At 44.3% G+C, this 23,768-nt stretch overlaps 2 protein-coding genes across 4 annotated transcripts; both read left to right on the top strand.

Moving 5' to 3' along the window:
- The first annotated feature begins 1,853 nt into the window (after positions 1 to 1,853).
- Positions 1,854 to 12,872, top strand: qtgal (queuosine-tRNA galactosyltransferase). 3 transcript variants are annotated; one of them, XM_076729386.1, is made up of 12 exons: positions 1,854 to 2,400; positions 2,666 to 2,782; positions 2,893 to 2,992; positions 3,614 to 3,678; positions 4,772 to 4,837; positions 5,418 to 5,513; positions 7,837 to 7,932; positions 8,111 to 8,235; positions 10,738 to 10,873; positions 11,016 to 11,084; positions 11,287 to 11,361; positions 12,118 to 12,864. In XM_076729386.1, exons 2-12 carry the CDS (start codon positions 2,675 to 2,677, stop codon positions 12,196 to 12,198), a joined length of 1,017 nt encoding a protein of 338 aa, XP_076585501.1. In that variant the 5' UTR covers positions 1,854 to 2,400; positions 2,666 to 2,674; the 3' UTR covers positions 12,199 to 12,864. The 3 variants fall into 3 exon arrangements, 2 of the variants coding, with proteins under 2 accessions (XP_076585501.1, XP_076585500.1); XM_076729385.1 differs by having other exon boundaries at positions 1,857 to 2,311; positions 12,118 to 12,872; XR_013077112.1 differs by lacking the exon at positions 12,118 to 12,864 and having other exon boundaries at positions 2,089 to 2,311; positions 10,738 to 10,903; positions 11,287 to 11,330.
- A 4,875-nt stretch (positions 12,873 to 17,747) lies between these two features.
- metrnlb (meteorin like, glial cell differentiation regulator b) lies at positions 17,748 to 23,068 on the top strand. Its single transcript, XM_076729387.1, has 5 exons — positions 17,748 to 18,081; positions 19,292 to 19,475; positions 19,565 to 19,790; positions 21,560 to 21,619; positions 22,159 to 23,068. Exons 1-5 carry the CDS (start codon positions 17,987 to 17,989, stop codon positions 22,473 to 22,475), a joined length of 882 nt encoding a protein of 293 aa, XP_076585502.1. The 5' UTR covers positions 17,748 to 17,986; the 3' UTR covers positions 22,476 to 23,068.
- Positions 23,069 to 23,768: the final 700 nt, after the last annotated feature.

Below are 23,768 nucleotides of genomic sequence, written 5' to 3'. Positions count from 1 at the left end.
CCTGGCCTGCAGTGAGGCATTCATCCAATTTAAAGACGCATTCAAAGTGATAAATTTAGCTTTGTCTGATCGAGATGCTGCTGCAATGTGGGAACAATTATTCTGCAGCTCACTCTCTACACTCCATCCTGTCTGAGTGGTGCCCTGATTAAGGAGGATTGTGTGTCTGTGTAGTAAAATTCAGCACTTCATTAAAAATATCTTGGGACTTTAGCCAGAGGTAAGAGAGTGTATGTGTTTCGAAAGTGGGCAACATCGAAGTTAAGCAGCTTATGTCCCTCCAGGCTTTTGTCTTTTTAATTGCTTGTGAATCGTATTATATCAATTTAGCAAAAAACAAACGAGGATTAATATGACAATAATGGGGGAGAGGGTGGCCTTCTGTCCTCTGAAAGTACCGTAGATCTAATGGGTATGATGGATTTCATATATTGTATAACCCCTGATGACTGATGTTTGATGACTCAGGTCATGACTTCAGCTGTTGGATTATCCGTACTACATCTGTGTAGCTGCTGTGATGTTTATTTCATTTAGTTGTTATAGTAACCACGGTCATAGTAAATTTAAATACATCACTCAGAATGACTCACACTTACTGACACCAAACCTGGAGCTGGTACAGTAGTACAAACATACTGCTAAAGAGACTGCACTTAACCACACACACACACACACACACACACGCACACACACACACGCACACACACACACACACACACACACACACACACACACACACACACACACGGAAACTTACCCTATCCATAACCATAACCACTGCTTGCCTACCCCTAACATTACCCTAACCTAAACCTCTTCACCCAAAAACTTTAATTATTGACATTATGGGGGGCTGCATTTCGTCCCCAAAAGTGACTGTGTAAACAGATTTATGTCCCCACAATGTGAGTAATGCATGGGTACACACACACACACAGACACACACACATAATTGATTGACTTTCTTTTTGGAGAGAAAATGAAAACGATGGTCAAAAACAATATTTCAGCCCATCCTGTTTTTCTGTCTGCTCACCAAGACAAACCTCCCATGCTGCACGCTGCCAACGTTAACACACGGAGCTGCACTGTGTCAAACAAAACAAGGAAAGAGAGAAAAAGAGAGCTCCTGATATTCACGTGAAAATGGAAAAAAAAAAAAAAAAATCACAGGAATCACAGTGTAGTCGTCCTTGTGAATAAGGCAGCGATAAGGGGTTGTTGTCCTGGTGGGATAACTCATTATTGAAACTCCAGTTTAAGCAATTACAAACTGTGTTTTATAAACTATAGTTGTTTTAATCATTTGTAAGTATTTTGCATATGTTTCACAAGAAACAATTTGATTCTGTATACCCCTCAATACATTTCATGCTGTTACCACATGAACGAAATATCATAATTAGGTCACTGAACAAGTGAGCAATCCCCATGAGAGCTGAACAAACTCCACCCGCTGATGAAGGCCATGAGAGGTGGCTGAAAGCTTTGGAAAGTTTCCTCCAAGTGACCCTTATACTCAGATTCTTTTTGACCAAATAATGAATACTGACAACCAAAATACAAAGATTCATGAAAGACCAGACAAAATATAAATATATTTCAAAGGATATATAAATCTTAATCAAGCACGAATGATGATTTGTCATATGTTGTCAGATGTTAATATTCTACATTATGTTTGATCTTTTTAGTGAAAGCCTAAACTGCTTTTTCCAGCGCACACAGATGAGCCAGAAAGCTGTTTGCCACGCTGTGGGAGACGTCACTGTTCCACATGATTGACAGTGAGCTGCAGCGAATCCGGTGTCTGTCCGTGTTTTACACGAGCCAATAGCTGTCTGGAATCCATTGTTTGCGGAAGTTGTGACACTGTTCTCCACGCGGGAAGGTTTCACCACACGTTTTGCTAAAATTGCTGCTTTTACCGTCATTAAAATGTACAGAGCACCTTTCAAGAGACGTCCTTTGTTGACGTGGATCCATTTCATGTAGAGAATAGTTGAAAATATGTCTGAACGGACATTAGTTATTCAGGTGCAGCTCCCGTTGGTCGCTCATCGTCACCGACTGACTAAACCTCCATCGTTGTCAGCCGTACTTACGTGACTTATTTAATCGGCTGAACCGAGTTTAGGCGTCGGCTAACTCCTGTTTCGTTGCCCACATAAGAAGCGGACTCTCGGAGCGGAGGGACCGGGGGGCTCGGAGGGGTGACATGAACCCACCGAAGCGGCTCCGTGCCACGGGAAATGAAGCGGAGACGCCGTTGAGAGGGCAGGAGGACGAGAGGAGGGCAGTGGATGTGGTGGGTGGTCTGCTGACACGCCCGAGCACAGCTAACAGAGATGTACTGATCTGAAGGGGCAGTTTTTGGATGCTGCACGTGGAAACGAGGTGTTCTTCAAAACACTGACAGACTGTTCATTCACCTATTGTTAAATTAACCTGATGATTTATTTCTGTGCACCGTAGTGTAAACAGTTTCAGATCTATCACAGATCATCTTTAAGACGTGTCACTGTAGCAGTTTTATACATTTTGGCAAATTAACTCCAGAATTGATTGTGTATGGGATCTGATTAGTTATTCTTGGCTGCTTGTTTGTGCGTAACTTAGCTGCACTGACTGTAAAATCCCTCTCTGTGCTTTCTGGGCTCAGAGTATTGTCATGCCAGTGTACAATGCATCCTGCTGGCTGGATGAATGTCTGCAGGCTGTGCTGCACCAAGACTTCACTGGAACCATGGAGCTCTCTGTCTTTGACGACGCAAGCACTGTGAGTTTGTTTGCCTGTTTACACATGTGAATATGTCATTTGTTTCAGAATATGAGTTCAGTCGGATTTCTGTGTGTGTGTGTGTGTGTGTGTGTGTGTGTGTTCTTTAGGATGACTCTAGGAAAGTGGTGGAGGCTTGGAGAGAGAGGCTGGAGGCCAGGGGCATCTCACTAGTGATCGCTGGACACGACTCCACACAACCCAGAGGAGGTCAGGAGATCTTTAGGTTGTTTATCAGCAAATAAGTTCCAGTCCCGCCTGGATTATCTTGTCAAACAATGACTTTGGAAGGTTCATTTTATATGTGAAGCCAGATTGACTGAATGAAGTAACAGACAAACAGAAGGAACTGATCAGTTATCAGTTCAGTTATTTTTCGGGCAAAAATGGCCATGAACTCTGCAGAACTTTGAAAATGCTCGTAATTCAGTGAGTTTAGTCTGACATATTTGCATTGCCTGTTTTGGTTGGTTCAACAAATCATTTCAGAAATCAACAGGAGATCATTCTGTCACTCTATCAACAAGACTGGGAAAATGTTTTGCTGGGGAGCAAAATTAAGAAGCTTTGTGTTTAGTTTCAATAGTTCATGGTGTAGTTTTATATTCTTCTGATCAATCGGGGAACAATTATGTTTGACAAAGATAACACAGCATGATAGCCACTGTGGTGGACTTCCTCCCTCCTGTGTGTGACTGGCATGGCCTCACAGTGTCATGTTACATTTTCTGGCTTTGTCAAATGACAATATGTGTGTGCGCGCGCACACACACACACACACACACACACACACATACACACATAAACATACAATGTTCTTTTGTCTTTCAGTGGGATATGCAAAGAATCAGGCAATATATCAGAGTTGTGGAAAGTACTTGTGCTTTCAGGATGCGGTAAGTAGTGTGTGTGTGTGTGTGTGTGTGTGTGTGTGTGTGTGTGTCTCTGTGTGTGTGTGTGTGTGTGTGTGTCAGTCAGAGCATGTTTCATTTCATTTTCCAGATGTCTTCCATAACACATACAGTAGTGAGTCAAACGTAATTAGTTCATATTGTTTTGTCTAAATATCCAGGCTGCACATTGACACGCAGACCTCAGCGGCTCAGCGACTGTTTGACAGAACTGTCAGAACACAGAACTAATGGGCTCAGAGCCGCATTTGAAATACACGTGTTTTTGTGTGCATTTTCATATGAATGGCAGCTCTGTCTTTGTAGCTGCTTGTCTGAAGGCTCAAATTGTCAAAACTACAAATCAAAGGCCACAACATCTAAATCTGACCTCCGTTCAGAGTCATGCAGTGTATCGGAGACTCGTTTCTGCTAATGGGTTGTTGCCAGAATGAAAGACTTGATGGAAATGAGGTTTCCATCTCTTTCCTTTCTCAGAAAACAATCAACTTCTGACATTTGTTCTCTTACATTTGTTTGTGTTGTGCTGATCACGCTGATCATAACCTGCTGCGCTTTTTCCTCTAAAACCTTAAATTTACATTTCAACTTTTAACTTCCCATTTTGTCTTTTTGTCTCTTTTTGTCTTCTCTGTGCATCAGCCTTCTTTATTCCCACAAAACCCATGAAAATAATGTTGTTTTTACCTGCTTTGTGTGGTATAAGTTGAAGAGTATTACAGCTGTAAGTTATCTTTCTTTAGTCATGTTTTTGTGTCTCTATTCAAAATTTTCTGATTTTCTTTCGTATATTTTAGCTATTTTTTTGTAATTTGGCATTTTAATGGTACTTGTTTCTCACTCACCTCATTTGTTTTTTGTGATTTGTATGAAGTAACTGCTGTAACACTGCTATTTCCTGTCAGATTAATAAAGTTAGTTTAATAAACTATCTGTCTATAGATGGAGAGTTTGACAGATAAATAGACCTCCTAGCCATGAAAACACTTTATATTATATATATTTATACTGATCCTGATGTCACTTGATGCTGAGTACTGACCACAGAAACTTTTGAATTTATATTTTTGTTCTCCAGGATGATGTTATGTTGCCTGAAAGAGTTCGTCTGCAGTATGAGGCGTCTCTCCTCCACCCAAACTCAGTAAGTTCTCCCTCAAGCATTTGCTTACTCACTTCCTTCCCTCTCTGTTGCTCTCTGCCTTCACCCCTCCGCCCTTTCTTTTCTCCTCACTTTTCTCCCCCCTCTTCCCTTTCTCTCTTTCGTTCTGACTGGTCCCTCCCTAAAAATCAAAAATATTCATGTTGTTTGCAACAGTTAGCATGTGCGTGTGTGCGTGTGTGTGTTTCCATGCAGTTGGCATGCAGAGCAGCGTGAGTATCCGGTGTTGATGCTTTCTGTGGCCTGCCAGGTCAGAGGTTAAAGGTCGTGTGTGTGAGGGAAGTGAGGGAGACAGCATGGAGACAGCAGGACTGCTGCCCTGCACAAACAACCTGCCTTTCTGTGACGGCTGTAACAGTTTATGATTCTGGATAAAAATGAGGTTCTCTGGTTTGTTATTCAGTCCTGTGTAACCTCTCTCCTCTGTATGTGTCAAACATGTAAAAAAGGGCTATATGTTCTTGATTAATCGTGAATTGCATGTAAAATGTCTAGAAATTTCCCATGACAAGTTACCAGAGCCACAGCTGACGTATATGGTGTATGTGTGCTTTCGTGACAGCTGATTGGCTGTAAAGTTCGGAGGCTTCCAGAGGGGTCCACAGAGCGTTACACTCGCTGGATCAACACAATAACTCAGGATCAGCTCATCACGCAGGTAAATACCCACAGCCTGGTACAGAGTGTGCGTTTGGACACACACGCTGTGCCTGTGAATGTGCTGTGTTAGTGTGTGTGGGAGAGGTCATGTGCCAGGCAGCCACCAGGTCAGACAGAAACAGGATACGTACCTGCCGTCCGCAGTTTCCACGGAAATGTGGTAGTAGACTGGAAGGAGGGTGCAGCATCACTCCCGACCTCTCCGTCCACCTCAGTCCCAGCAGAGGAAGCAGGTCGCACCACCAGCTGTCTGCTCAGGGCAGTCCATACTGGAAACTGTTGGCAGTGGAAAAGCCCATTTTGAAGACTGGTTCTGTTTCAGCTGATCCTGCGGTCGACATGTTTACATACAGTACAGCGCCTGTTGCTCTGGAACGTTGTTAACATCACTGAAAACAGCAGCTATTCTGCTTTTACTGTCAACAAATCCATGTGCAGAATTTAAAGGCTCACTATTAACATCTGCACCAGATTGGATTTCAGAAGAAATCACTTTATGGCCCAAAAATGACTGATAACGTTCTCCTACGTTGGCGTCGTGTAGTCTTGCTAACGCGGTACTACAGTCAATAATACACTGCAGAATCAGACTGCGTTCAGCGAGACTGATGATGATGATGTTTAGACATTTTACACGCCACAAAAATTTATATGGATATAAACTAGTTAAAGGTGTTACTGAGTGAAAATCTTTTTATTCCACCTTTACAGCTAATCTGTTTACTTTGACCACATTGAATCAACACATTAGTCATTAAACGATAACTGAGCCCTGAAATAAACATGAAACCAGTGGCAGCATTTCTATTTATGTAGAGATGGAAGTCAACTGTTCCTGTCTGAACAAAACATACTGTCACCATGGATACAAGACAACCTGGACCCACTCTCTCTCTGACACACACACACACACACACACACACACACACACACACGGAGAGAGAGTCTGCATAACTCCTTAGCAGACATTCCAGGATATTTATATGATATTAAGTTTCATGGAGCATGAGAATGAGATCATGCATTGATTCTGCGGGCTCCCTTTTCCCTCCCCTTCTCTTTCTTCACTTTATCTGCCTTTACTTTCAGTTTCTAGGTAAAAGAAACAGAATCTAACTGAGTTACAACCAGAGATTTACTCAGGGTGGAGCTCGTTTAACTTGATCCAGAGCTGGAACCTGAGCGTCCATCTGTAGGACATTAGACACGGTCATCCCAAACCTGCCCGACCCCGCTGATTTCTGACATCCACACCGACTCGCTCCCTCTCGCTGTCCCCTGGTTTCCCAGAACTCATTCTTATTCCTCTTATTCATGCTTTTGGCTGCAGCCTACATCTGCAAAATGTTGCAATATTACAACAGAAGGGAGAGGAGTTGAACGGAGGCGGACACGCACGCACACACACACACACACACACACACACACACACACACACACACACACACACAAGATTCTGTCCAGCTGTTTGACTGGCTGAATCCAGATGTTTTTCACAATTTTCTTCATCTGTGAGGCCTTTCAGTTATGCAGTAGTATTCCACTTCAACCAAGAACAATGGCATCCTCATGCACACACACATGTACACACAGCATGTGAAACACAGTGACGTAGTTGGACAGATCAACGTGGAATGACCCTCAGATTGAAAATGCAAAAACACTGCCGTACAAAACACACCCTCACCCTCACACACACACACACACACACACAGGAGAGGAGGAACAAGGAGGGGTGGGTGTCCAGAGAGGGGAGCGGGCATGAGGCGGGAGTAAAGAGAGACAGAAATATAAAGGCTGTACTGTGGTCCTCGTGTATTAACGAGGTCGTGGTTAGAAAGAGAAGGAGAAGCCAAAACACGCTCATTAGTCAAAGATCATGTGCGAGAGGATGGAAGTGTGCATCCTTCCCCCGCACACTTCAGGAAGCGCACACTTCTGGACGAGCGCACACGTGGCTGCACTCTAACCTGCTTTGTTTGCAGGATCAGAAGTTAACGTATTCAGAGTCCTTCTCCGTTTGGCTGTTTGCTCTTGAAATCCAAACGGGGCCGGTTTTAGCTGATGCAGATGTCATGTTCTCCAACAAGACTGGAAGTTCCTTTTTCTTTACAGTTCAGCTGAAATAAGTTTCCAGCACTGTGTGTGTGTGTGTGTGTGTGTGTGTGTGTGTGTGTGTGTGTGTGTGTGTGAGTGTGAGCGAGAGGGAGAGCACACTTGCTTTGTGTCCACAAATCAGAGCATTTTATGACTGACGACGTGATTTCTGGATTGCATGTGTTCAAATGTTCTGCGTTACAGTCTCACCTGCTGTGTCTCAGGTGTTCACGTCTCACGGGCCCACAGTCATCATGCCGACATGGTTCTGCTCAAGGAGCTGGTTCCTGAAGGTCGGAGCGTTCGACGAGGGAGGCAAGGTGAGAGTTAACTGTTCCCAAAGCCTCCATCAGCAAACACTGAACCAGTCGCACCTGTAGGCTGATAAAATCCTGCCTGAACTCGGCCGAGCTGTCAGCCACTAAAACATCTAATATATTAATGTATTACAGTGATTGATTGTCAACTACAAACATTATTCCACCTCCTCCTCTCCAGGGAGTCCCGGAGGACCTGCTCTTCTTCTACCAGAGTCTTCGTCAAGGAGGGGGTGTGGCCAGAGTGGACCAGTGCCTGCTGGTGTACCGTTACCACGAGAAGGCCACCACACACTCTGTAACGGAGTCAGTCCCACACACACACACACACACACACACTTGGACACAGTGTTGATCCACCACCTACTCACAGCTGCCCACTGGCATCCCAGATTTTCTCACTACTCTCACACACTAATATACACACACAAAAACACACACAGAGGCATGTTTTCGTAATCGTGAGATTTTCAGAATGTTTCGTGAATTCCGGAAACTTTCCCAGCAAATAAATCAGGAATTTCAACTTGTTTTCTTCCCTCTGTGGAATGTGTGTGTGTGTGTGTGTGTGTGTGTGTGTGTGTGTGTGTCTGAAGGATCTGACACCCCTGCTGCTGCCTGTGCTTTTTCAAGGTCATGTCGTGTCTGCAGGTGTGTGTGTGTGTGTGTGTGTGTGTGTGTGTGTGTGTGTGTGTGTGTGTGTGTGCCTCAAAACTTAAAAAGGGAGAAGGTCTTTTCCTGCCTCCCTCCCACACCACCTCTCTTTCATCCTCTCTTTCCTGTTATCCCTCCTTCCTTTCCTCCTACCTTCCTTCCTTCCTCCCCTGCGTCTGTCCACTACTCGTATATCTGGCCGCGTTGACGCACTCCTTCACCCATCATCCTCCTCTCTGTCTTCATCTATCATCTCTCTATTTTTGGAGGCCTATTTCAAGCTCGCCTTGCCTACTTTCCACTCTCCCCCATTTCTTATCACCCCTTCCCATCACAGCCTACCTACTTCCTCTCTTTAGTCAGATGAAACCTTCATCTTCTTTCTTCCTCTCTCTCTCTCTCTCTCACACACACACACACACACACACACGTAATTGTAGCGGCTCTGTCAGCGAGGTGAGAAGTGTGTTTTAAAAAGAGTTAAGATGGTGCCAAAGAGTAACTGAGCAGAGGCTTCTGAACACACAAAGGCTGTGTTTATAAATGTGAGTGTGTGTATGTGAGTCTACACCAGAGTGCGTGAAAGTGTGTTTGCCTTTTGATCTGCAGGGTATCAGGAGGATGAAGGCTTCAGTGTGTGTATACGGACTGAGTTTACAGTGAAGCTCCGCCATGTTTCTGCCATGTCTTAGAATCAAAGCCTGTATAGTGAATGTACAGAAAAGCAATGTGGAGACCACCCGCACGCCGCCGTGGTGGAGGGTTTGGGTTTGTTTGTCGTGTGAGGCCCACTGTTAGACCCAGTAAGACGCTGATGTCAGGAGATGAGAGTGCAGCACCTCCTGTGCATGTGTCCATACAATCACTCAATATCAGTGCATGCCTGTGTGTGCGTGTAATGGAGGGAGGAGGAAGGAGTTATGAGCCTGAGCAGAGCGTGAAGACATATATCTGAGTGTAAAGGTGTGTGTGTGTGTGTGTGTGTGTGTGTGTGTGAGAGAGAGAGAGAGAGAGAGAGGCCTGTGTACAGCTGTGCATATCAGTCAAGGTGCAGGCAAGAGGAAAACAGGCTAATTTAAGACAGGCACAAAAAAAAACAGACTACAGTTCATGAAAACTCAGAAATGCAGTAAATGCTTTTGCAAAATAAATTTAAGGAGAAGATTATCGTCTGATGCTGGAAAGGACTTTTCAGATTAAGTTTTAATGTAGTTATGTCTTTCATTTCTCTCAGCTGTGATGACGTTGTGCTCATCAGTTGCCGACATCTGGAGCAGACGGTCAGACAGGCTGTAAGCAAACCAACAATTTAGACAAATTCAAACTACTTCATTTTGAGGTCAAACTGAAAGTGAGTGCACCTGAAATGTGTGTAATAATCATTCTTTGCTCAGGAAAACAGTGTGTGCACAACTAAGCATACAATACAACAACTATAGCAGGTATACTCAGTCGAAGTTACACCACAGGGTTACATTAAGCTGAGGCAAGGTTACAGCGGACAGTTTGGGTACTAATTTCAACTTTTGGCTTCATTTTCTCTTCAAATAAGTTTGTCCAACTTCCTTGTCAGGCATCTTTTTAGAGAATTTACTCAGCAGGTACAGTCTTGTTACTGAGAGAAATTATGGCCAAAACTAAAACCCGAATGGTAATGAACTGCAATCATCCTTTGAAGAAATAGTTTTGGGAAATTCGGTGATTTCTTGCCAATAGTTCGATCGATACCATCCTCATATCTGTACGCATTAAGTCCCTGTAGCCTTGTCATCATTGAGAGGTTGCGAGGCAACCAGCAGAGACTCCAGGAAGTCCTCGGTCCCAGCCAAGAAATGTTCATTTTTACAGAGATGCTGGTAGGTGGATTGTGTCACTTGTGGACAGAGCCAGACTAACTCTCTTACAGTTTTTTTCCAGTCTTTATGCTAAGCTAAGATCTCCTGGCTGTAGTTACGTATTTTTAGTCACCTGCATACATGAGTGCGTCTCACTGCGTCCTGAGCTCAGACAAAAGAGACCAGATGAATCAGTGTTTCCACACCAAAGTGTCACAAACAGTCCTGACTGAGGTTTACAGACAGCATCTCTGAGTGTCAGATTGTACGTCTGCTGCCTCCTCTGTGTCCATCCTCCTCTCGTCTCCTGTGTTTCCAGGGAAACCATTTGGAAGCTGCGAGTGGACTTTCTGCAGGAGCGAGTTCTCAGCCAATGGGACAGCTTCACCATATGGAACGCTGGGAAACAGGGCCGGAAGCTGTACCGATGCCTCAGCCCGACCAATCAGAAGAAGGTGCACTGCCTCTAGCTCTTGCAGTCGGATGTGAGACTCCGGCCAAATGAGTTTTGTTTTTTACTGTTTTCCGCCTGTTGGTGGATAGAAGCGGTGGAAAAAGTCTCCTTCTCTTTCATTGCCGTTCTGATTCGTTTATCAGGTGAAGGCTTTCTGTGATGTCGATGAGAACAAGATCCAGAAAGGCTTTTACACATATGAGGAATCCAAGGTGAGATCAAGCATCCTGGAGACAAAATAAAACGGGTTTACTGTGATTCAGTGCAAACAGGGCTGCAGGGCCGTCAAGCCAAGAATATGAGCTTTGTAACCTTTGTAAGATATGATTCAACTGACTTCCAGTGAGCTGGATTTCTGTGAAGCTGTGACCAACAATGTGCTTTGTGTGTCTCTCTCTGTTGATATCCCTCCAGCAAAGACCTAAGCCAAAAATCCCAGTTGTGCACTACAAAGTCGCCTCCGCCCCTTTCATTATCTGTGTTAAACTGGTGAGCACAACGCGTGTTTGTGTTGTATGTTTGCTGTTTCTGACCGCCTGTCCCTCAGGTCTGTAATCTAAGTTAACAACATAATGATCAAGGGTGTGTGCCCGGCACAGGACATAACACACACACACACACACACACACACAGGAGGCAGTCAGGAAATGGGGAGAGACAGCAGCCTGATCTTTGATCACATGGTGCTTGTACAAACATCTCATGTTTTTGCCAGAGTTAAGCTTTGTACGTTTTGTACTCCAAAACTCTTATCTGTTGCTAAGCTTTTCTTAACATTATGACACTCTCTCTCTCTTTTTTTTTTTTCTATTAAAGTGCAATAACAGGCACACTGACGGACATGTAGGTGTTCTGGCAGCCAGATTACTGTTTACCTATTTACCACCTCGCCAGACTCAGACATCAAATCCAGAGTGACCCCACCTACAGGGGCTACTAATTGCTCAATTATGGGAATTGGGAGACGTAATCATACTGAGAGGACACGGAGACCTGGACTCAATCATTCTCTCCCTCTCTCTCTCTCTCATTCTCTATGACACACACACACACACACACACACACACACATAAACACCTGGAGTCAATCACAATCACAAGTCTTTTTTTATGCATTGATGAACTTTGTACATTTTCCGTTATTAAACCTGAAGAGAAGCAGTACCTTCATTAAAACGACGAAGCAGAGTTTAATGATTCTTCTTATAATGTGTGTGTGTGTGTGTGTGTGTGGTTTCATCTGTAGGACATGACTGGAGGTGTTCTGGAGGAAAACCTCAACTCTTTGCAGCTACAGGAAGGAACAGATTACCACCATTTCAACTGACTGCTCAGGATGACGGAGACGACGGCGAGGAGCCCCGCAGCGTTAGCAGGCCGCTCAGAGGCGTGCAGAGGACTGAGGAATAGGCAGGTGATAACAGGAAGACTGAACAGAACTGTGGGACAGAGACAATACCCAAACAAAGGAAAGATGCGTTTCTAATGTGTTTCGAGTGTTAAAAGACGTGTGCTGCGTGTGGGGAAAGAATGTGAAAACACTCTCAAAGTTTTACTTGGCAGAGTCATCGGGGCGGCTGATAAAGGCACAACAGTACGTCCCAGCCCTGTTTTCTCTGCCTCACACCTGGACCCCAGCACTGAGATAGTTACTGTTGTTAAATGAGAACAGCCATACTAATCTCATATCTGTCCATTAAATAGGAGGTCATAGCCAGAAGACGCTTGGCTAAGCACAAAGACTGGAAACAGAGGGAAGCAGCGAGCCTGGCTCTGTCCAAAGGCAGCAAAATCAGCCCACCAGCACCTCTAAAGATCACTAATTAACACATTATATCATGTTTGCTGAGACAACACAAGGTTATTTATGCAGCACATTTGTTGAATGCGTACAGAAAAGGTACAGGCTATGTGCTGGATTCTTTCTTTGCAGAGTGCAGTTACTCATTTTTACTCTTTGGTGTTTGTTCAGGTGAAATAAACTACAGCAGATAAAACATTTTAATTTGTGAGACTTTGTGCGCTGTAGATTGAGCACAGCTTGACGCTTCCTCCTGTCTGGACTAAGGCTGGTATTTGCTAACCTGGATTCTTGGACTCGTGTTGAACTTGAAGGGAGTGATGGGAGCGCATCATCACAGAAGGTTCAAGTTATAAACCATGGGATGTTTTCTAACCAGAATCCTTCACTGATTTCTTAACAGTCTTCTCTAATGCAGCCGTGCAAAATCAGATGCACGCACACATCTGCTACAAATGTACAAACATGGATACTGCATATTTGTTTTTCTTTCCTTTGGTCTATTATGAAATCTAAAGAACAATAACCTCTTTAACAGAGCGCAGTTCTGATGCGTAAACACATACACACAGAGTTTATTTTACCTCACAGAGTGTGGAGTTTTTCTGCCCAGAGGTAAACAGACCTTTCCCCACAAAATCTCCCGCGGTGTTTCCTGGGTCGGCGACGCGGTCGGCCTTACTGTAAATCTGGCCGCAGCAGTTTGTAGGGAAACAGTAGTGTCGGTAAAAAACACTGAAAGGGGTCTTCGACTCTGCCAAAGTTTTGTTTTCACTACCTTTGTTTGTTATCACAGACTGAGCGTGTAGTTGCACAGTGGTGTGAATGCACACAATCAGTGTACCATATTAGAAGTTCGGCTTGAATTCATTGTTTTTGATAATAGCAGGACTGTTTGGGCCTGATTCAGCCTGGGGTTTGAGGTGAAAACACCAGGCCTCTGCCACCCACGGAACAGTGCTTTGTAGAGGCTGAGAAAAATATCACATCCACTTAGCACTCAGTCTCCATGTAGACCCCGATCCCCCTCTGCGTTTCTCTGCACAAACATTTAAACGAGATGGGCTTTTCCTCAGAGATGGGATTCTTTGCAGTGGGGCTGCAGCCAATGATCATTGTTGATCAATGTGATCATCGGTTTCCTCAGAATGACCTGTTCTGTCTCTTCAAAGGCCCACAATAACATATACGATAATAAGCAAACGATAACGATAGCTAACGATAATTAGCAAATGTTAGCGTGCTAACACGATAACTAGGACGGTGAAAATGATACAGCTGTCAAACATCAGCATGGCAACATTTTCATTGTGAGGATGTTAGCATAGCGACATTAGCAGTGAACTCAAATCACTGCTGTGCTTAAATACATTTTTGGAGCTTTTTAATCCCTCATCACATCTTTTTATTGGACATGTGCTGAATACCTACACTTCACACCGTCACCATGCCTGCTGCTAAAGATTTGAGTGAACTGCAGGCTTGACAGTTATTTGTGGCCACTCGTATTCAACGTGTATGCAGTCACGGAGCGATAAGGTGCTTTGGATAAATGTCTACCAAATGGAGGCCATATATTTGAGAATGTAAGGAACCTTAGTGATATGTTTAAGTAAGACCACGCTCTGTCTAAATAGATCCTGTCTCTCTTACCCACTCTGCCCTCATGATGAAGCACTTGGTAGATGATCAGAGCGAGCTCTAATGGAGAATCCGTGAAAGAGACTCAGAAAGAGAGTAAACAGAGCTTTACTCAGTGTTTACACTTAGTCTCTCTGCAGACATCAGACCTGATAGCACACACACACTCACAAAATGAATGACCCTGACCCTGGAGCCTGCTTGCCCTGGCTGGTCAAATAAACCTGCATGTGTGTGGAAACAAAATGCACACACACACGCTTGCACTGACAGCTGCGTGTTCTCTGCAAGTGCAGCTGATAAGAGAAAGAGATAAGAATTAGGTGTGTTTGGGTGAAGAGAGCTAACAGAGGTCAGACACTGAAGGCTTTTTCATTCACCTGGAACTTAACCGCATTCCTTAGTTTCAACATCTTGCTCTCAGTCTACAGGTAAAATATGTGAGTGTCTCTCACTGAAAGGAGACACTGTCTGACAAATGCCAAGTACATTAACTGCATATTTTTGTTGAAGTTGAATTAAGACCAGAATCTTACTTCTTGGCATCTGATTTTTCATATAAACAATTATTGTACCGTACAATTGTATGATTTTTAAGAACAGCATGTAATATCACAGAGAGAAGGTCAACTAAACAGCTAAAGCAGGACAGCTAATCCTGTGTGGAGGATTTTTATCGGCGGAAATGGAACATAATGTGTCATAGTTGTCATTACTGTATAATCACTGAAAACGAATCGTTGTGTTTTTGTTACCTTAGAATGAGCCTTATATCTACTGACGGAGTGGATCCTCTGTACTGCCGTGTTTCTATGGTAAGCCAGAACGAACAAATCAAAAACTGGCTGTAGAGAGTGCCTTTCGTGTTTTTTGCAGCCACCACAGGGAAGAGTGAGGCGAGGGATATTCAATTGGTTGCAGTCTGCAAACTCAGTGCTCGATGCCACTAAATCCCACACACAGGACCTTTAAGAGCTAGCGAGTGAGATAGCCAAAGGCCACCCTTTGCTAAAGCTAATTAGCTTCTCAAATTGTAATCTGTAATTAAAAAAAAAAAAATCCACTTTGATGTGCCAACATTTCCCTCTGACTTCCCTCATGTATTGAAGCTCGGAGCAGCAGCCAGTCAGCCTGAAAACCAGTTTGCAGTTTCACTGCTTCTGTACTTACTGCTCTCTTCAGTATGAAGTTGTCAATGCTGTGAGCAGCATGAGAGATGATCTTCCTCCTACGAGCTTCCCTTGAGCAAGGCACTTAACCTCCCAACAGATCCAGTTGAGAGCTACTCCGTTGACCCCTCGTGGGTAAATAAAAGCTTTAAAAAAGAGAGAGGAGTGCGCTGTGTGTGAGTAGTGAGGAAACAAAGGTCATGAAGACTGAAATTAGAGATCGAGGAATGTGTGTGTGGCTCCATGAGGAAGCAGTGTGTAGACAGACGGAGCGTTCCTCCTGTCAGGCTGCTTGAGAAGAGCCAGGTGACGGCAGGGGGGATAAGGGAGCAGGTCAGAGGCTCTGCTGCTCTGTAAATACTTCACATGGTGAAGGAGCACATGGGGTCAAACGGCACATCAGCAGCTCAGACTTCCTCTGCTGTGGTGACAAGATTAGACTCAAGTCTGACTCCAACTGCAGCTCCAGATCTGCAGGGCGTCAATTATGTTAATGGTGAAAATGCATCTTTTTCTAGTCCATGGACTGGGGGAAATGCATTGGTGGTACAGATACTATGTTGTGCTTTGAGCAGAGAGACAGAGGGGGAATGTAGAAAATCACCGTACCTGTCGGGTCATTCAGTAGAGGGATTGTTCTCCCCTGCTTCAGTCCTTTTTCTTTTCTTCTCTGGAGTAAACATTCATAGGAACATGTTGTCATAGTTTTTGTTTGATAGCAGAAAAAGTACCCCAGGATGATTTGTGTAAGTGACACGTTATCATTTGTGGTATCACTTCCTGCAAAGTCAGCTTTTATGAAGGGGTTATAAGTTGTAGAAAATGTTGATGTCTTATAGATCAATTATAAAACATCAAGAAGAACAAATTTGGGGTTGCCAGGTTGTGACAAATCCACTTGCTGGTGTTTACTTGGTAGTGATGCAGGTATACATGTTGGTAATCCATTGAGAAATGCTCAGTAAGTTATTCTTAGTTATTGGTCTGCATCCTCTGCAGCCCTTTTCCAGGAAGTAGGCATAAAAGGTGATATGGTCCAATAAGTTGTTACCCTCATTACTGGCTTATGACTGATCTGTAAAGCATCAGGGAATGATTTATTTACTATGAATAAAACCACTGGTTACAACTCATGAACTATTTTTAAAGGGCGTTGGCTTGTAACACAATATTATCAATGGAAATTTAAAAAGGGAAGTGGAAAACGAATATGATTTGTGTGTGTGTGTGTGTGTGTGTGTGTGTGTGTGTGTGTGTGTGTGTGTGTGTGTGTGTGATGGAGGAGACGGGGTAGGGGTGTGTTGGAGAGTCGGTATTTCTCGAAATGCGTTCCATAGCTCTGGGGGAATGTGACGACTCAGTAACATGCTTGCTGTTCCGCCTGTTTTCTCACGGGAAACCGGCCGAGAGGCGAACAGGCGTTCAGAGCACGTGTGTGACTTCTTGTTGTGTCAAGGCCTTTCTTTTTCCAAGCAGCGCGAGCGCTGAAATAACACAGGAATATGAGTTCTAGCACAAAAACACCCTACAATAAATAAGTCACCATAATCCCTGTGTATGTGTGTGTGTGTGTGTGTGTGTGTGTGTGTGTGTGCGCGCGCGTGTGTGTGCGCGCGCGCGCGGGGCGGCTGCAGAGCTTCAGCGCTGGTTTGAGGGGAGCTGTAGAAGTCAGAGGATGCTGCTGTTCCAGACCTGCAGGCTGCTCCCATTTTCTCTGCGATAATGTGATCCATCTGTTTGCAGAGCCAACACACTCACACAGGCTCGTACTGTTTGTCTCTGGCATTGGGGGCTGAATAGAACAGAAATGGTCGAAGTTAGTTTGGGCACGGCTGACAGGGCTGAAAGTCAAATGTTTAAAAAGCAGGTCATTGTCTTTGTTTCTGTTCACAAACCTTTACGAGTGTGTTTTTATTTGCGCCCATTCTTGTTAAGCTTCTGGTGCATTTGGCCATTTCTGGGGCATGTCTATTTATTTTTTTCTTCTATTGTTCTTTATTGTTTACGTTTCAAAACAATAAACTATTCACTAATTACCAGTATCACGAGCGCTGGCGAGTGCAGCAAAAAGCAGATCCAATTTCATTTGTGTAAAAGTTTGATGGTGTGTTTTTTTTATGCTGGAAAGAGAGCTCGAGGGTACACACATCCCTCAGGGGTGTGTGCGTGCGGGGGGAGTGTTTTGGAGCGAGCGCTCGCGTGTCACTCAAGTCAACTCAGCTGCTGGCACGCGCCCCGGGTGACGTGAAGCGGAGCGCACGCAGCAGCAGTTTTTTTAAACGGTCTGTTGTCCTGCAGCGCGCGCACTCAGCTCCTTTTACAAACCCTTGATTTTCTTCCTCAGACGCAACATTTGCCTCGGCTGAACCCGCTATGTAGCCTGCGCGCGCTGAGCGGAGCTCTGGGGGATATTTCGCTGGATCTTGCGGTTCGGGAGCAGCGGAGCGCGTGGCTTGCTACGCTGGTGTGCGGGATCCGGTGACCGCCCGGGCGGACAGGCCACCATGCTCCGGCCGTGGGCTGCGCACTGGATCACAGCTGTGCTCCTGTGCGGGGCGGTGGCACAGTACTCCAGCGACCAGTGTAGCTGGCGAGGAAGGTGAGGATGAAGCTGGATGAAGGACTGACTGTGTGGTCATCTCACTTCAGGAGCGGATATCAAAGCAACCAGTATGGTTAGAGATTGACTGTGTGAGAGATTGAACGGTCATAACTCATGAACGTTGTCAACGTGTTAACGTCATTTTCTTAAAGAAGCCCAGAAGGAAATCGGTCAGTTTTGTTTAGTGGTCTTGCACTTTTATATTGGTCTACTTTGGCCTTTAATCTGTGGATATTAAATTATGGAAGAGTCATGAAAGGAGCGTCAGTCGTGTGTGAGGCGGAGGTTGTCTCTCTGAACTGGCTCTGTTGTGCATTAGTCGGGATTTCAGCGGGCTCAAAGTTGTAATTAGACACATGGATGTTTGATTAAGACTTTCATGTAATCCACAGGAAGGGCACTGGAAGGTCAGAGTGAAATAAGTCACTTTCATATTCTGGTGTAGATCCACAGTGGAAACTATTAAGGATGCTTTTGGCCGCTTTGCAGCATTACTTGTGGTCACAGAAATGTTCTGATGTCAGATCTCAGTAAATCAAACATCTTAATTAAAATCTTTTTACGTAATTAGTCTTCTCAAAGGGAAAATAACGCACAAAGCAACTCAAGCCAATTTTGTGTGGAAAGGAGGTGCCTTGATTTAACTTTGAGGTTGTTTTGAGAAGGTTATCCTGAGTGCAACATCAGAAATGTGCTCCCTTTAAGATTCTGGAAATGTACTTATGATGAGAGGAATGCCGCTGCTCTCAGTGCCTATCTGAAGCAAATACAGCTATATGGCCCCTTTGATCAGTCCTCCAAGTCCCCAGGTCATAAAAAATGACTTCAGCACTCCGTTGTAAAGTTTGCCTCCTCAAACTTCTAACGACTTAATAGCCCAATCAGTTCCTGGTGTTGAGGTAGTTTTAGCACAACAGAGACAAGCGACCACATCTGTCCAGAGTGAAAGCCTGCTCGGCAGACGGCTGCACCAGAGTCGCCCTTAATGAATGTTGCAGTATGTCATTAAATCCCTTCTATATGTTTCCATAACTCCATTCTAGATTTCTATGTATTCAGGAACGTTTTTAGCACACTGAAGTCCTGGATCCACGTTTCCTTCTAGCTGGTTGCTTGATGATTTTAGACTTTTGATTCAAACCTCCTGAGAGTAAACTACATGCCTGATGTGGAAAATGTGAGTAGAAATCTGCCCTCTCATCTGCAGTGGTTTGAGCCACGAGTCTCATCGCAGGGATGTGGAGCAGGTCTACCTACGCTGCTCTCAGGGGTCTCTGGAGTGGCTCTACCCCACAGGAGCCATCATCGTCAACCTGCGGCCAAACACGGAGCCCTCCTCAGGACACATGGCAGGTCTCCACGTGTGCATCAAACCCCACACGTACTCCCAGGTAGAGTATTTGTATGCTCAGCAATCAGAGTATCACACTGTGGCAGATGGATGGAGCTTATATGTGTCCTCCTGGTCCTCCGTGTTCAGGGCTCTCATGTGTATCTGGAGCGTGCCGGGGATCTGACCCTGCTGCTGCCAGAGGAGGACCAAGCTCAGGGCGCCGTGCACTGTTTCAGCCTGGCAGAGGGGGCCCTCTTTGTGGAGGCCGTCCCTCAGACAGACATCAGCCGCAGGATCACAGCTTTCCAGTATGAGCTGGTGCCCGCTCAGGGGCCCGGGGCACACATGTACCCGTACCTGCACCCTGGTTCAGGTAAGAGAATGTATGCATCCGTTCTGCAGTATATGGGATGTTTTTCATGCCTTGTTTTCTACCTGCCTCGTGCTAGTTTTTGGACTTTTTATTTTATCTTGGCACAATTCTCAGGCCACATTCTGCTCAATTATAAAGATGACTTTGATTAGTTTTTACAGTGCTGATGGCCTTTTCCCAAAGTTTTCATACTGATTCATCAAATTTGTGAAGGTCTGTGGCATAATGAAGTCGTGAGCACCAACAGTTTTTGAGATCCAGTTTTCTGAATGCTGGCTATTGAATTTCATTGCATCCACCGTCTGGTAGAAAATCATATCTAGAAGTTACATTTTTAAGCAAATAGGGTTGTTTTGATGAACATGATTCCAAAAAGGTGTTGCAGTGAAAATGCTGCAGTCAGGTGTTGAAAATAAATAAGTACATTTACAAAAGTATTTAAACATACAACATGTATTTAAGTAAGATATTTGTACTTACTACTACTGAACTTACTGTAATTTGTACTTGAGTATTTCCATTGTAGGCTGTTTTATATTTCTAAACCACCACATTTCAGGGGGAAAGTTTGTAGTTTTTATTCCACTACATGCACTGACAGCCATCGTTACTGAGTTACTTTTCAGCTTAAGATTTCACATACAAAACATGTAGTAAAATTTACTCCACATGACCAACTTTACCATGACAGTACCAGTTACGTATTAATCCATCAATGATAATGGTCCAATGGTATATTAATATAAAATTAAGAAGGTCTATTCTGCTTAATGAGTACTTTTACTTTTGATACTTGATGCTGATGCTAAAAATACTGAACTAATGGAATGTTATGTGATATTTCCATTTTTACTTCAGCAAATACTTTGAATACTTATTTCAGCAGTAGTTTAGTGAACTTAAACCCACCAACAAACAAATGTTTCCAAAGCCTTGCATGCTTACACCTTCATTATCAGCTGAAGAACTAAAACATGTTCACAGCAATGGAAGGACTCTCTCAGGGAAGGTTCAGTTCCCTCGAAGCTGTTTTTCACACTGTCTGTTGTTTGTAAATGGATTTAATCGGTTAAAATGGTCCGTTAAAGTCCTTATGCCTGACGCAGGCCGTCTTCACGCTGACATGAAGTGAAGGTGATGAAAGGCCTCAATCTTCATCTCACCTACACGCTGTGACGCCCTCCCCTCCCCCACTTCCTCGCTCCCACACTCTCCTGTCTCAGCCAGACTTATGAAAACAAGCAGGCCAATCAAAAGGTCACCTTAGGGTCAAGCGCAAGGGTCAGCCAATCGTCTCTCAGCTGTCAATCAAGAACAGATCCCCTTCCCATACGAACAGGGAATTTTGGGTAACCCACTAAAGCGGTTTGGTCTGGCAGAAGAAGGGGACAGTGGGTGGAGAGGAAGGCTGCCCAAGAGCATGTGTGTGTGTGTGTGTGTGTGTGTGTGTGTGTGTGTGTGTGTGTGTGTGTGTGTGTGTCTGGACGTTTTATAGCTGTTTTTATAGCTGACAGGGTCACAGGGTAATTGTGTGATTACGTCTCCTCCCTCACCTGCTGTTCTCATTCACATACTCTCTTGATGTCTCTTTGGTCCGGTAAGCACCAACCAAGACAGAGAAAAAGCGAGAACAGGAAACAGACTAAGCGTGAAACGACTCACAGGATGATACAAAAGCTAATCAGGAAAGAAAATGAGTCATGAAAAAATAAGAACATCTGTGGTTTCCTATGCGAAAGTATTTCATGTTTATATGTTTTCCATTTTAGTCACCTGTAAACCCTGCTCGGATGAAGAGGTCCTTATGGCTGTGTGTACCAGTGACTTTGGTAAATACACACACACACACACACACACACACACACACACACACACACAGAGTTAAGGAATAGTTTGGGGGGAAATGCACATCCTGCACCTTTCTGAGGCTACTGCCAGAAGATTGTTAGCATAGCTTAGCATAAATACTGGAAACAGGGGGAAACAGCTAGCCTGGCTCTGTCCAAAGAAAACAAAACCAGTCACTAAGTAACATGCAACATGTCAGACTGTTTCTTGGACCAGTTGCCAGATAACCACTAGAGTCATCAGGAAGTCACTGTTTTCAGTTTTCATGCTAAGCTAACTGGCAGCTGGCTCCAGCAGCATATTTATCATTTTAGCAAAGAGAGTGGTAGCATCTCATCTGACTCTTGTGAAGAAAGTAAATATAAGTATTTCCCAAAAAGAGGAACTATTCCTTATCTCAACTTTTGATTTGTAATGTCTGTTTTCAACAGTTACGTAGTCACGCACATTTACTTTGAACTATCCTTGGTTGATTGATTTGATCTCCTCCTCTTTATCTCTGCTGTTCCTGCCTCTGTAGCCGGCAGCGGCACCTTCCGAAGCGTGGCGTCAGGCACTAACAACCACTCGCCTGTTGTGGTGACACTGAGTCGGCTGTTCCGACAGAAGAGCAGGGTGTTTGCTTGGAGTGGAGCCAGAGGGCGGCGTTGGAGTGGACGGATCAATGTTCCTGCACAGTGCAGTGTGCATCCTGGAGGGGATGAGTACCTATTGACTGGCTCTGTTCATTTCGGCGAAGCCTGGCTCGGCTGTGCGCCTCGCTACAAGGACTTCTTGAAGCTGTACATCAGAGCAGAGAAAGCAGAAACAAACCCCTGTCAAATAGACACAGACTGAGGAAATTCTTCATGGCTCTTGGTAAATCAGGGTGGAGTGCTTCTCAGAAAGTCAGTGAGAAAGACACAAAGAGGAAGAGAGAGATGAGCAGAGTTATGGCCCTCTGGCCATCATAAAGGCTTATTCTGCAGGCTCGTCTCAGTGCTGTGCAACCTATTGTTGCCTTGCAGCAGAAAACACAGTTGGACAGTTTGAACATTTTAGTAGCCAATGTCCTGCATAAACTAAAATGTCCCCATTTGACTGTACTCGTATGCTGTGTGTGTAAATGTGTTTGTGCATGAGTGAGACAGCGAACGAATGAATAATTAGCTTAAATTAATTTTGTGCCGAACTGGTTAACGTTTGTAATTCTCATGACGATACCGCTTGTGTGATCATTCTTGAAATGAAAGTTTGCTTTGTAAAAAGCTTTCTGTAAAATTTAGGAGTCTTCTGACAGAAGTGAACAGTATGCAGCTCTGTGAGTCTCTATGTACTAAGTGTGTGTGTATGTGTGTGTGTGTGTGTGTGTGTGTGTGTGTGTGTGTGTGTGTTTTGCTATTGAGTTCAAAGGGTCTTTATATTTACAGAAAATAAAAAGCCATCCATCAGCTTGTCTTTCAGTTTAATTTACAAAAGGAATAACTTTGATATATTCATTTCTATGTGCAGCTTAGTATGAATCCTGTCTCCCTGCCACTCGCTCTACGGCAAACTGAGGCTCCGTGTGGTGGAGGTGCACATAATTAAAACCAAATGGCAAGTCAAGTTAATAACAGGACCAAAAAAATGATGGACCAACAGTTACCAGCCTCTCAGTTGGCCCATATGGATGCAAACAAAGAGATATTGTCCACCAAAACCAGCCCAAAGAGACCACCATTATGAGTGTTCGGCGACCATTAGCTGGCAGGAGAGCAGCAGTGCGTCACTGCTGGCGTAGCTACCCCCGTGGAGCTTTGATGAGCCACCGTTCTGCTTGGCATCTTCTTTGCCTCTGTGTGTGTGTGTGTGTGTGTGTGTTCATGCATTCATAGCTGAAAGAGAGAGAAACGCAAGAGCGGCAATTATGTTCTCCAACATTGCCAAGCAGGTCCAATTCAATAGCTATTCAATGTGCTCCTGTTTTTTCTCCCCTTGAGTCTCATGAAAGCAGACTCCTGAGGCCTCTATTATCATACCAGTTTAAACTATGAGCACAAACTCCAACTTAACTGTTTTTCATGGAGGCATTTGCAGCTGTAGATGCTCTAGTGTCAGTCACATTGTAAAGGCGACTATGTACACCTACATGAATGTAATTGGGTGTCA

This window comes from Chaetodon auriga, chromosome 4 (assembly GCF_051107435.1).
Source record: "Chaetodon auriga isolate fChaAug3 chromosome 4, fChaAug3.hap1, whole genome shotgun sequence".
NCBI lineage: Eukaryota > Metazoa > Chordata > Actinopteri > Chaetodontiformes > Chaetodontidae > Chaetodon > Chaetodon auriga.
The sequence above is the reverse complement of the archived record's forward strand: the minus strand, read 5'-3'. Positions and strand labels throughout refer to the sequence as shown.